At 43.8% G+C, this 13,349-nt stretch overlaps 1 protein-coding gene across 1 annotated transcript in view; it reads left to right on the forward strand.

Annotated features, from left to right (window-relative positions):
* The first annotated feature begins 4,602 nt into the window (after positions 1 to 4,602).
* MAP4K4 (mitogen-activated protein kinase kinase kinase kinase 4) overlaps positions 4,603 to 13,349 on the forward strand; it is a 176,787-nt gene continuing 168,040 nt past the window's right edge. The window contains exons 1-2 of the mRNA XM_039840078.1: positions 4,603 to 4,805; positions 5,122 to 5,187. Of these exons, the coding sequence (XP_039696012.1) occupies positions 4,749 to 4,805; positions 5,122 to 5,187 (123 nt within the window). The 5' untranslated portion in view covers positions 4,603 to 4,748. The remainder of the gene's footprint in view (positions 4,806 to 5,121; positions 5,188 to 13,349) is intronic.

A 13,349-nucleotide genomic window follows, 5' to 3' on the forward strand; every position in this document is an offset into this window, starting at 1 on the left:
TTTTGGTAGATCCGAGCTACAATAACATCCTCATCACAAAAGTGACAACAACTCCGAGAGCTAGAGTAGGGTGTCTCTCTTGCCTTTGGTCAGCTTCTTCCTTTGTTGCCCTTAGATCTGCTTCTGTGTCCCACACCTTCCACCCTGTAGTTGCTTCCTTTTAATTCAACTGATACACTAGTCTGAGAAGGGTCTGACTCCTTCTATGGCCTTTAAAGGGCTGGGCTCTCCTGTCGAATCTACAGCGTCCCACACGTTTCATCAACTCTCACTCAAGTCAACCCTCTCCCACTCTGGCTAAGAGGCAGGAGCAGTTGCAGGGTTGAAGCCAGGGTTACATAAATCACAGTCTCTAAGGCCTGAGGGACCTTTTGATCATTTCCACCCAATCCTCTAATCTCACATGTTAGAGAACTGAGGGTTAGAGACAGTAAGCATTTGCCAACACCTTGACCATCAGAGAATGAGAACTCAGCTCTTTGGCCCCTAAACCTAGGCTTTTCCTTTCTGAGCTTTTCCTGTACACAGCCCACCCTTGTTTCCTCTGTTTGACTCAATTCCCCTTGCTCACTGCTACTTATGTCATTTATTTCCAGTTGACCTAAGCCCTCTATCGCCCCAAGCCCTTAAGTTATATTCAGGCTCAGTTTCACAGCTCTGCTGCCCCCTTGCCCTGCCCCATTCGGAAGCTGAAAATCAATTTCCACCAAAATTTTAACAAGATAGAAAAAACTAGGAAATATGTCAAGTGATGTACAGGGGCTTGTCATTTTTGACCTCTTGCATAGGTAAGGGCCCCCTGGAATTTCAGTGACTGGGTGTGAGTTGATTGTACCCCGGAAGGATGCACATTTATATCCCTTGGCCTGCTGACCTCACGCCACGGGCTCTTACCTGCCATTGGAGCCCTTGAAAGCCAAGGCTAAGCTGTTTCAACCTCGACTTGATTGATAATCTGGGTTCTGTCTTTAATCCCACATCGCCCATGCCTCAGTTTTGTCTTCTAGTTCCACATAACCTGTCATCTAGCTTTATCTCTCAGGGTTCTCTAAACTGAGTCCTCAGACCCAGCGTGACCAGATTCCACATTCTTTCAACTTCTTATTCTTTGTCCAAGTTAGCTACTTTTCCTTCAGCCTAAAATGCCAAATTAGTATTTTTTTTTTCAATTTGTTATTTTGATTATCTTTTCGGATGGGTTTATTTTGTGTTTGCAAATACATTCTTGAGGACAAGGGCCATGACTTATGTCTACTTCCTGGCATTACATATTGCATGTGGTTTGCTATGAACTGAATGTTTGTGTCCTCCATATTTTGAAGCCCTCAGCCCCAGTATGGCTGTATTTGGAAATGGGGCCTATAAGTAAATAAAATTAAGTTTAAATTCATAAGCTCTTAAGTGTGGGGCCCTGATCCAATAGGATAAGTGTCCTTATAAGATGAGACACCAGAGAGCTTGTCCTTTCTCTGTGTATTAGCACTCAGGAAAGCTCATGTGAGGACACAGTGAGAAGGTGGCCATCTGCCAGCCAGGAAGAGAGCTCTCACCAGAAACCCAATCATCTGAGACCTTGATCTACTAGCCTGTGAGAACTGTGAGAAAATACATTTCTGTTATTTAAGTCACCCAGTCTGTGGTATTTCATGGTGGCAGCCTGAACTAACATGTGCCTGTTGATTGAGCAGAATTGCATGCTAGGCAGGGGATGCTGCTTCTGTATGAAAAGTTAACTCTGCACGGAGTCCAAAACCCAAACTTCCTTTGCCACCACAACACAGCAACTCCCAGCTTTTCCTCTGTTCATGACAGTATCCTCCCCAATGTGGACAAGGCTCCAACCACATGCAAATGTTTTACCCCTCTCCTTTGCCTCTGGCATCGCATCAGATGCCGTCTTGAGAGAGTCTACTGGCCTAAGACCTCTCATACCTCCTGTCCTCAGATGTTACTACCTGCTGTGCCCTTGAGATGGCCTCTTAACTGTCTTTTTTACCTCCAGTCTTCATCTAGGACACAGAATAGGAAATGGAAGCTCAGAAGTTAAGCAACATGTGCAAGGCTGCACAACTGATAAGAGAACTAGGGTTAAATCCAGTTCATTTTTACATCCAATGCAGCACACTTTCTACTGGACCTCTTTCCATCCAGCCAGAATGTATTATGTTCTGCCATTAACTATAGCTATTTATGAAACTCTCATATCCATTATCAGACTGTAAGCTCTGAGGATAGGCTGTCTTCATCTTCCTTGCATGTTGGGCAATGACAGAGTCAGTGCCTTGCACTGGGTAGGCATTTCAAGAAAAGGTACTTAATTTGAAAGTGGGAAATATGTCACAGTGGTGATAATGACAAATTGCAGCTTAGGGGAGGGATTTAGAGCAAGCTTGTAGAAGGAAGAGATGGTTTCTGAGTTGAGCTTGAGGTGATGGAGAATTTGACTGGCAGAGAAGGGGGTGCTCTGAGGCAGGCTTCAGGGTCATGAGTTTGGAGCTGAGGCTGTGAGCCTGTAGAGGGAGGGTGTCTTAGGAACCCTTGCCATGCCTGGACACCAAGCGGGTCACTTAACTTCTTTAGACACTGGTTTCTTAATGTGTTAAGTGGGAAAAAATATGAGTACCCACCTTTTGGAGTTAATGTGAAGAATAATGAGATAATATCTGTAAGAGACTCAGCATCTTGTCTGGACTCAATACATGTTATCTATTATTGATAATAAACACTACTAAAATATTACTATAATATGATCTGAAAGTTCACATGTGCACCAGTCTAGCTCTCTGAGTAAATTATTTACTTTACATTCACAGATAATGCTATTGCTGTTGATAGTTTAAAAAACAAAATCATTGAAAAGCACTACTAAATTTACAAGAATACTTTGGTTACTATCATTTTCCTAATCTACGGATTCCAGGAGTCCTTGAATGTATCTTAGCCTTAAAAGGAATTCTCATGGTGGAAAATCATGGAAACCAAACTGGTGGGAAGCAGGAGAGTGCTAAATGTATTCTGGGTGGAAGACTAACTTGGCTGAGTCAGAGACTTGGATTTTGGGGACCAGGCTGACCTGGTGAGAATCCCAGCTCTGCTTCCAGAATATGCTTTAAGGAATTTAGGCACATTCCTTACTTATCTTTTAGTACTTTGGTTTCTTCATCCCTAAAATAAGGAAAACATCACTCCCCGGCTACAGGAGGGATTAAATTGGGTACCATATGTAAAGTAAGAATGGGTGGATGATGAGGGTGATGCCTGTGAAGCCTAGTTACCAAGGGCCTTGGATTTTTATCATGTGAGGCTCCTGCTCTCAAAGGAGATCCCTGTAACAGAGGCTCCTTAAAAATGCAAGTTTTAGGCCTATCCCAGACCAACTGAATCAGAAACTCTGGAGGTGGTGGTGGGGGTGGGGGGTGGGGGTGGGGTGGGGTGTGAGAGCAATCAGAGCTTTTACTGTCCCTCCTGGTGACTCCCTGCACTTAGGTTTGAGAAACTGCTGTGAGGTAAGAGGGAGCCATTGAAAGATTTTATACAGCGGAGTGATGTGATAGAAATGATGGCTGTGCATAGGCCATATATTCTTGGTTAACGGGATTAAATTGTCTATCCACTGACAAGCATCCTAAGTTGCTGGAAGATGCCTGTTTATTGATCCTTAATGATCTCTAGGCACGGAACTTGGCTGAGTACTTACGACCCCAAACACAGTGTTCATCTGAGTGACAAACTCAGCACAAGGCAATTAGAGGAGCTGTTTTGGAATTTGTTTCCATCCAAAGACTTGGGACCGGGCAGCCAAGGAATGCTCAGCGCGTCCCGCAAGTATAACCGGGTGACAAATTTACCCTGGAAAAAAAAAGAAGGGGCAAGAAGGCCAAGCAGGGAGATCGGGAATGAAAGTCTCGAGGGTCGAGAATCTGGTGATCGGGGAAGGGCATAGGGATAAGTGGGAGTGACGGGCAAGGGAGCACCGTCCTCTGCTTGGGTACAGCTCCTTCGCGTCCCTTTAGAGGGACAGGCGGGACACAGCCTTTCCCTGAGAGAAGGGTCCGGCCGCCTCGTGGCCTTTGGGCGCAGGTCAGGGCTCCTCGCTTATTGTCGACGCGAGGCAGGGGCGTCTCCTCGCCCCCTGCACCCCGCCGGGCCGCCCGAGGGTCTCCTGCCCCTTGGGCGAGCAGCGCGCGCGCCGCCGGCCATTGTTGGGCCCCACCCCGATGCACGTTCGCGCCGCGCGGGCGGCTCGCCCCGCGCCCTCCCCGGCGGGGCTTCGGTGGGAGTGCGTTTCCGCCCGCTTTTCCTGCCGGAGCAGGAAAGGGGGAGCTGTTTTCTCTCTCCTCGGAATATATTTTCGGTGTCCCGTGTCCCCTCCTCCCTCGCCGCCCGCCTCCCTCCGCCTCCCTCCCGCTCCGCCCCCGCCGCCCGGGCAGCTTTGTCTCGCGGCCTCGCGCTCACTCGCCCGACTCTCGGCGGCGCCGCGGCCCCAGCTCCCGGCCGGTTTGCAGGCGCGCGGCGCGGGCGCGGGGCCTGAGGCGCGGGCGACGCCCGGGGCTGCCGCGGGCCGCGCCATGCACTGAGCGCCGCCGCCGCCCGCGCACGCTCCGTCCGCCCCGCGCGCCCGGCCGCCCAGCCGCCGCCCCGGCCTCGCCAGGCGGAGTCCGGGCCGCCGGCGCCCGTGCCTGCGACGGAAATCATCCAGAAATCGATAGCCCCGTCCCCGCTCTTGGTTTGGGTGGCAAAAAGGGAAGATGGCGAACGACTCCCCTGCAAAAAGTCTGGTGGACATCGACCTCTCCTCCCTGCGGGTGAGTGGCCGCACGGGCCGGCCGCGGGGCGCGGGGAGCCGGGGCCGCGCCCTGGGCCGCCGGGCGCTCGGGCGCCGCCGCGGGCAGAACCGCGGGCGCGGCAGCCCCTTTGTCTGCCTGTGTCGGCATGTGCGGGGACCCCGCGCGACTCCCCGCCGCCGCCCCCCGCACCCGCACCCGCCACCCTCGGGCGCTGGGGGACCGTGCCGGGCGAAACCCTCGTCTTTGTCACCGCCCTTTCTCTCCACTGCCCCGCTTTATTGATTCATTGTTGTGCAGCTTTCAAATGATAACCCCTCCCCTCCTCCTTGTCTAGGATCCTGCTGGGATTTTTGAGCTGGTGGAAGTGGTTGGAAATGGCACCTACGGACAAGTCTATAAGGTCGGTGCGCGGCGCCTTCTTTGTTTCCCGTGGCATGCTGAAACTTCTGGTGGGGGAGGACCAGCAGGGTGATGAACATGCTGCTGACCGGTGGCCACGCCACTTGGGCAAAGTTGGGAAAGGGGTTTCTCCTTGCAGGCCCTCTGTTTTTGAGCAGAGTTGATATCCAGGCTGGCCTTAACAGACCTCATTTCCTGGCTTTGAGATAAGGAAATAAGCTACACTCTTAGGCATGCAGTATAATAAAAAGGGAAAGCATTCGTTTCATAAGACAACCTTCATTTTTTTGCTATTTTGTTTTTCCCCCAAATCTGGCCTTCTGACTTAGTGTGTTAATTAAAATTCAGGATAGGCAGGCCTTGCCTATGATTATCCTAAACCACTGCCTTGGCCTTCTTGAAAATTGTCATCGTGTTTCCTCTTTTGAATGCTTGCCAAAGTGCTCAAGGTGAGGAGTTTGGTGTTACTTGGGACACTTTATAACTCTATCATACACATTCCACTGATGGATACATATTTTGGAGAAGCAGGGAGGGACATGTGTTTGGGCAACAGGAGCAGGAAGAATCGCAGTGTGTGGATTATAAAATCTGAATTCCAGGAATAACCTGTTTGACAGGTGTGTAATTTAAACACACATGAGGGAGAGTGAGAAGAGTCAAGAGGATGCCCAGCTTTCACACCCACCCCAAGTCTTTCTCTTTTTTCTTGACCCCCACCCCAGTGGCAGATGAACTAACAAATCTGGAGACTATGAGTCTGCCCTGAGTAGCTGACACCTGATGAGACACAGTACTCACAGTACTGTTCATTTCATCCAGTGCACGGTCTAAGGATTATGAAAGAGCTGTAGGTAATGGAGGCACAGGCCTTGAACGTTTGAAACAATGCTAAATTCTCCCTGCCCCAATTCATTTCTTATACTAAATGTTTTCTAAAAGTTATCTGGATGGGGGGTATTTTTTGCTGTTAAAGTGGGTATAAGGTTGAGAAAAAATATCTTATGAAGCAGGGCTTCGCAGCTCCGCATGAAGAATTGTCATTGTCTCATTAAAAATGAAGGGGGGACTTGAAAGCTGACTGTTGACATTTTCTTAGCGCAAATTAAGAGTGGATCCTATTGTCTCTTCTGCTTTAGGAATAAGGTTTATCTTTCACTTGAACGCCTCTCCCCAGCCCCAACTTCCCCTAGCCTGGGCTGTGTACTGGCCTGTGGTCTGAACTTGAGTCAGTATTCTTAGGTGATCTCAAGTGAATTAGCCTGTGATTTGTTGGTTAACTGTTGGGGCTGAGGCCAGATTTTTGAATTTGAAAGGGAGCCCTGTTAACTCAGCCTGCTGGTCTCAACTGAATTTGGAAGCCTTTGGAAAATTTTGGGAAAGATTGTGTTGCAACTCATTGAGTGGCCGGGTAACTGACTTAAAGACATTCACCCTAGCCCCTTTGTTTAAGTACCAGTGGGTTTTTTTCTAACCTATTTTTTTTTTTTCCAAGTCTAAGTGGTGAGTATACTCTTCCAAGTGAGTTAGTCAAAGCTTGTTTTTGACCTGGTTACACAGTGGTTGGATTGTATCTTCTTGGGTCAGCAGGGATGTGAGGGTGGGTGAAATAAACTAGAAGCCAGCAGTCTGTTTTTAAACCATAAGAGAAAAGAAAGTGTATTAATTGGTTTTAAGGAGTGGAAGTTCTTTATGGTAGCAGGTTCATTGTTAAGTTTTTTCCCCTTCCTCATTTCCTCTTTGGTTCCATGCCCTCTTTCACCCAAGCTTTTGAAATAGGTTTGCTGAGCGCTACATTTGGGAAGTATTTACTACAGAGTCTGTACAGTTGAGGAGAAATTCTGAAATGCAAATCTAAGGAATTAAAAAATCTGTGCAAAAGTAGCATACAATCACAAACAAAACAGGGTCTGAGATTTTGCTCACCAGTAGTTTTATTGTTTTGGAAAACTTCAGTCTATACAGGGAGAGAGAGAAGATCACACAGTTTAACTTTAACTGTTACCAGAGCACATGACTAATTTGGTATCTGTGGCCTTTTCCTCCCCTCCATTATCTTAACCATTTCACCCATAAATACTTCAGTATGTATCTTTTTTGTTTTTTAGATAATTACAATGCCATCCTCCTAAAAAAGTAATTCCTTAATATCAAACATTCAATGTTAACATTTTCCTGATTGTTTCATACATGTTTTCTTACTATCACCAGTTTTTAATATTTATGAACTGATACTACTGGGAAGTTCTTTAGTTTTAGAGATGGTTGAGGTAGCAGAAAACATCTCTGTTCTCCCTTCAGATGTGTAATTTCTAGAACCATTTACATTATGCATAGGAGCTTATTTAGGATTTTTGTTGGCACGATTTACATATGATGGTTTTTGGATTAGATTATTAACACTAGCAGTTTATTGCTGCTAAACATTCATTAATTCGAATAGCATCAGAGTTTGGAAAATATTTGTGGCTATTTATAAAGAATTTTTTTAAAAGCAACTTCAGGTAAAACACCTGTAAGCTGAACAACCTGTGGCCCTAATTTATTTCATTGTTATAGGTTCTATTTTTCATTTTTCCTGTGAACTTTTCATTTTTTAGCAATAGTGGTTTGCTTATTTTGAGAATACTGCACGTGAGTGAGTAGAAAGAGGGAGGTTTTTGTCAGTTTTGATATGTTCTGTGGAAATGGCTTGTTTGGAGGATAGTTTATAATCTCTGTATCTGAGGAAAGTAGTAAATAGTTTGGGTATAGTTGAACAGTATATACCTATATTTTAAAAAAAGTTGAAAAGCAGGATGTATTTTATTTAGAGAGATTTATTTTTAGCCTTGGGTTTTTGAGGGCTCACAAGGAAGGATACGTATAAATTAAAACAAAAAATTATGAATATCTGTTCACAGAGTTTTATTCAGAATACCATTTATTTGTAAAAGAAGTGTCTGTAGGATGATCCGTGCATGTTGAGTAAATATAGTGAAGTTTAATTATTTTCATCAAAGGGGAAATATGATAGTGTGAAAACTTAAAACTGGAAATAAATCAAAATTTGTTTTGTGTTGAGTTTTATTAGGTTTAGTATTTATTTAACCATTTTTCTTTTTTCTTGGGGGAACTACTCTTATTTAGTATTTCATGAGCATACAGTGGCTGGTGTTCCAGAATGACCTGGAGAAGGAAAATCCTGTGTCTGGAAAGGCGCTGTAGGGAGTGAGAGGGGACTTTAGGGAGTTTAAAATTCAGTGGGTGTGGTGTCTGGAGTCAGGGCTTCCTCCCAGGAGGGACCGAGTGGCTTGACTCTGACCCTGACCTTGGAGGTTGAGGAAGAGAGTACTCTAGGCCCAAAGATGGTAAGCAGAACCAGTACTGAGTTTGCCCCCATCAGGCACTGTGCTAACACTGTTTCCCTCATTTATTGAAGAAAGATAGGGAGGAGGTGTGTGTGACAAAAGGCCCGAGGTGACCTTCGAGAATGGCAGGAGGTTTAGGGAACAGCGGGCATCTGGAGGAGAGGTTATTTGCCTAAGATTTGAGGAGGGGCGTCATTTTTTGAGAATTGAGGAGTGATTGAAAGTTGTGTTGGGATTGGGGATCCCTGGGAGTAGATTTGATCAGACGATGCTTTGGGAGGGAGCAGGAGTGATGGGTGGCCTTAGGCCACAGCCCAGAAGAGAGTCGGTGAAGAGTGGTGGCAGTGGCAGTAGAGGGCAAGTGTTGGGTGGATTCTTCGACTCCGCTGAACCTGCTGAATTCACTCATTTTCTGTTGGCTTTGGTGCGGCCTTTAAAATGGGTGCACTGCATGACCACTGGGTTCCGAGGAGCCTTGGGATTTGCAAAAGTGCTGAAATTCCTTTCCTTTACTCTCCAATAAAGTGCCGCATAAATTGTGTAGCTTTTAAAATCATCAGTCTTAACGTTTTGAAGCAAGCACTTAAACTGTTATGAGGGATTATCTAAATCAGGAGTCCCCAACCCCTGGGCCGTGGACCAGTACTGGAACTGGGCCGCACAGCAGGAGGTGAGTGGTGGGTGAGCGAGACAAGCTTCATGTGTATTTCCAGCTGTTCCCCAGCGCTAGCATCACTGCCAGTGTCAGGCAGTAGATTCTCACAGGAGCACCGGTCCCGGTGCCAGAATGGTTGGGGACTGCTGCTCTAAATGTTATCTTGTGACTGTAGCACCTCTTGTTCCTGATGAGAGGTAAAGACATCCAGCGGGGCAAAGCAAATTTGGTAGAACCAGATGTTTCCCTTAGGGGCAGGGCTGATCTGCTGCTGAGTGGCATGTACGGACTTGTTCTGAGACAGAGTTCCTTCGTGCTGGACTGGGGAAGGTGGGAGGAAGCCAGCCCTGCTGAACACGTGTTGGTGTGTAGCTCTCTTAAGAAATCAACCCCCAACTTCCAAAAAGTGTTTTGGAACTAAACTAAATCAGGACATCAAAAGCCTTACAGAACATCTCATCAACAGATGACACCCTGCTGATGATGGCTTTTTAATTACTTATTGCTTGAAACTTTGTAATAAGTAAATGTTAATTTGCATAGCTGCAAACTTGTATTTTGCCCTTTTAAACCAATTTTGGATATATGAATATTTCTCTACATTGACATAATCCAAAAATAATATCTGGGGGCGCTTTTGGTGTAGTGTGTTTGTGGATTTTTGTAGACTGATCCTGGAAGAGCAAAGATGTTTTTTGAAATAATACATCCTACTTTTGAAATAACACATCCAAAGTCAGTGTGCTAAGGCAAAGGATGATCATCTGAGGAGTTTATTCCCAGGGAACTAAAAATATTATAAACTAGGTACATGTTAACTTGGAGATGGATGCCTTGACACATGAATTTCATACACAATCTTTTATTTTGATTCTTTGATTTATTAGTAAATTCTTGGTTACTCAGTGTGAACAGCTGCTTGACCCAAAGGAATTGCCTAAACTTAAAGCGTCAGATGCTTCCCATCTCTCATTTGTGTTAAGTTTATGACGTCTGTGCTTCTTATCATTAATATCAGTACTTTCATTTTTCTGCATTCCAGTCATTAAAAAAATTTGGCAGACAGCAGTAGAATATTTAAGTAACTGCACAAGTGTACTGCTTTCAGACCCAGGTCGTCCAGGTTCTGAAGAAGAGCTGTTGCCCAAAGGGAAGCACTATTGTGTGACACCCTGGAAGGCCTACTTCCCATCACATATACAGGTCTATTGTGGACGTTTGAAGAGTACAGAAGTACAGACTGTGTGACAGTTGACTGTATTAAGAGTCAAGGACTACTGCACAGGAAGTTCCCAAAATCAAAAATACTTATTTAGAATTTGTAATTTAAACAGTTGAAACAATTTTAGGTTACCACCTTACCTTTTAAAATTAGTGTTTTAAAAACTTGTTTCTCTCACAAGTAGATACCTAGTTAGTGGATTGGAGGTCATTCCATAAAGTACTTGCAGATAATTACTTTAAATATTTACTACAAACAGATTTTTCATGAAGTCAGTTTCTCATACTACTCAGAATTATCATTGTTAAAATATTAAGACACATTTTATTTGGGGCCAATTATTTGATTTTCAGGGGGTAGAGATTCCCAAGTACTAATTTAATTTTTGGAGAATTGGTCGACAGGTATTTTTTTCTAATAATAACACAAAAATTGAATCAAGATACATTTTTGAATGTAAGAGGAATCGACTAGGAAGAGAATGGGCAAGGCCAGGGTGATGCTGTACTGTCAGTGAGTGACCAGCGCGGCAGCCGTGTATTCTTAGGTTTTATAACGTTTATGACTGTTCACCAAACAATGTGATATTCTGTAATGAGGCTGGTTCAGTAATAAAAGTCTGCTGGCATTAGCATTACCCAGATGGGAAGTGATGTGCTAGGAGTCACTGAGTTGGGAGGCACTTTCTTTTGTAAGAATTTCAGAAGGAAAGACAGAATGATAAGTTTTAAGATGTCCCAAGCTTTTGAAACTAGGTATCTTAGAAACTCTGACATCTGTAGTGTTATGAAGAACTTAGAACTAAGTTAGGGAGATGAGATGCAAAATGATTAACCTCATGGAGTGGTTTCATGCCACACTGACAGTCCTCACTGCACTGTTGCCTGGTGGTGTGCATGTTAGGTGTACATGCGGTGGAGAAGGACGCAGGGATGGACTGGATGCAAAATGCCAAAAATGTACCATCACCTATACATCATGTGATGTCTCTCTTTCCTCAGGCGCCCCCACACAGCACACTGCACTCAGACACAGCACGTGCACCAGTGTGTGGAACCCGCTCAGGCTTCAGTGGGTTTTTTCAGCTGCAGCAGGGCTTCTCTGTGCTGTAAAACAGTACAGATAACTAGAAAAGGGAAATGAAAAAGTAGGCATATAAAAATACCAGCCTAAATCTTTTTATTATTAGAATCAAAGGACATAATATTACCCTGTCAAATAGCTGTAAAAGTTTTTAGTTATTCTCAACTTCTGAAATTGTCCTGCTGTGTGTGTCCCACAGTCTGCAGACTGTCCCTGAAGGAGCACGGAACTGATTCTGCCCCAGGCTCCTTGTGTACACTTGGGTTGATTCATTGCATTGGTAGGCTGGAGAATGGGGGGCCACCGTCCACACCCCGCAGATGCTCCCCTACCCTTGGGACACAGGGAGCCAGAGCTTTGCCACTTGCAGCTTTGTACCTAATTTGCCTCCAATCACTGGGGCATTGATGTTATCTCAAATATGGCAGAATATTGACAGATTATCCTGTTAAATTTAAATAACTTAAAAAAATCACTTTTATGTTATGACTTAAAAACTTTGTTTTTATTATATGATAAGTAGGGCCTTAAAAAACTTATCAAAGTTATGAATGTACAGTTACAACCAAGTGATTCTAAAATTCTCAGATCAAAACTATTCCCAGGAGGCATCTATTTTTAATGCTTTCAGGTGCTACCTCTGAAATTTACTGCCATATTTCTAAATGACATGCTTCTGTGGCTGTTTCTTGATTTATCAGTTTTATGCATTTATGCATTTATTAACAGTGGTTTCAGTTGTTGAACTACTAGTGTAGTTCTATTGGAGTTGAAGATTTAGCTCTCATACTCATCCTCTTAAGTGAGTATATCATAACTTTGAGTTAAAATGAAATTGTATTATCATGACTATATAAATATCTCTGAGCCCGGCAGTCTAACATGATTGCATATCCTTTTTTAAACACTCCTTCCCTCTTGTGTTGCCTTACTTTTTCATTAGCTTAGTTTTCTATGTACCCGTTATTCCTTTCCTCCTCAAATGCTCTAAAAGATACATGAAATGCTTGACAAACTTAAGCCTTTGTTGACAATTTTTCCAAATACTTAAATATGTCAGGTAATTGATTGTTTCAGATAATCTGTTGATTCCACTTTTTTTTTTTTCTCCCTAGAGGTACCTCACAACTGGCCAGGTATGGTTGCCACCTAGCTGTTGACCTGAATGTCTCTGTTTCCTGGGTACCACAGTCTTCTTTTTCAGTTTACCACTTTATCTTCCTGAAGCACAATCCTGTAGTAGCTTTATAAGAAACAGTGCATGGGGTGTAAAGCTTTCAAGTCCTCGGGTGGCTGAAAATGTCTTTATTCTTCCTTTCTGTAGGATTTGTATATTAGCTGGTGGACAACATTCTAGGCTGAATGTCTTTTTCCTTTGGAACTTTGAATACATTTCTCTGCTCTTTGGTGAATCTTTTAAGATAGTCTCTTTATTTTTGGTATTAGATTTTATGGGTGTCTTTTGTTGTCACTCACTGTTCTAAGTATTTGGTTAATTTTTTTTAAATCCGGAGATGCCTTTTTTTTCTGAGAAATTTTTTGTCTTCCCTTCCAACTTTGCTGCCTTCTCTTTCTGGAAGTCCTATTAATTACTTTGATTTTTATTATCTTTTCCAGCTATTGTTATTTATTTATTTATTTATTTATTTATTTATTTATTTATTTATTTTTGGTCTTTTTGCTCTATTATTATGAGATGTCTGTAATTTTACATTTCATTATTTTTATTGAATTTTTAACTCATTTTTAATTCAAAGCAGCACTCACTTTTTTTTTTTTTAAATGCATCTATTCTTTTGTGGATATCTCTCATCTCTGAGGATATTGAATGTAGGTTTTTTGGGGGTTGGTTT

The sequence above is a fragment of the Pteropus medius genome, unplaced genomic scaffold (assembly GCF_902729225.1).
Source record: "Pteropus medius unplaced genomic scaffold, Ma_sr-lr_union100, whole genome shotgun sequence".
Classification (NCBI taxonomy): domain Eukaryota; kingdom Metazoa; phylum Chordata; class Mammalia; order Chiroptera; family Pteropodidae; genus Pteropus; species Pteropus medius.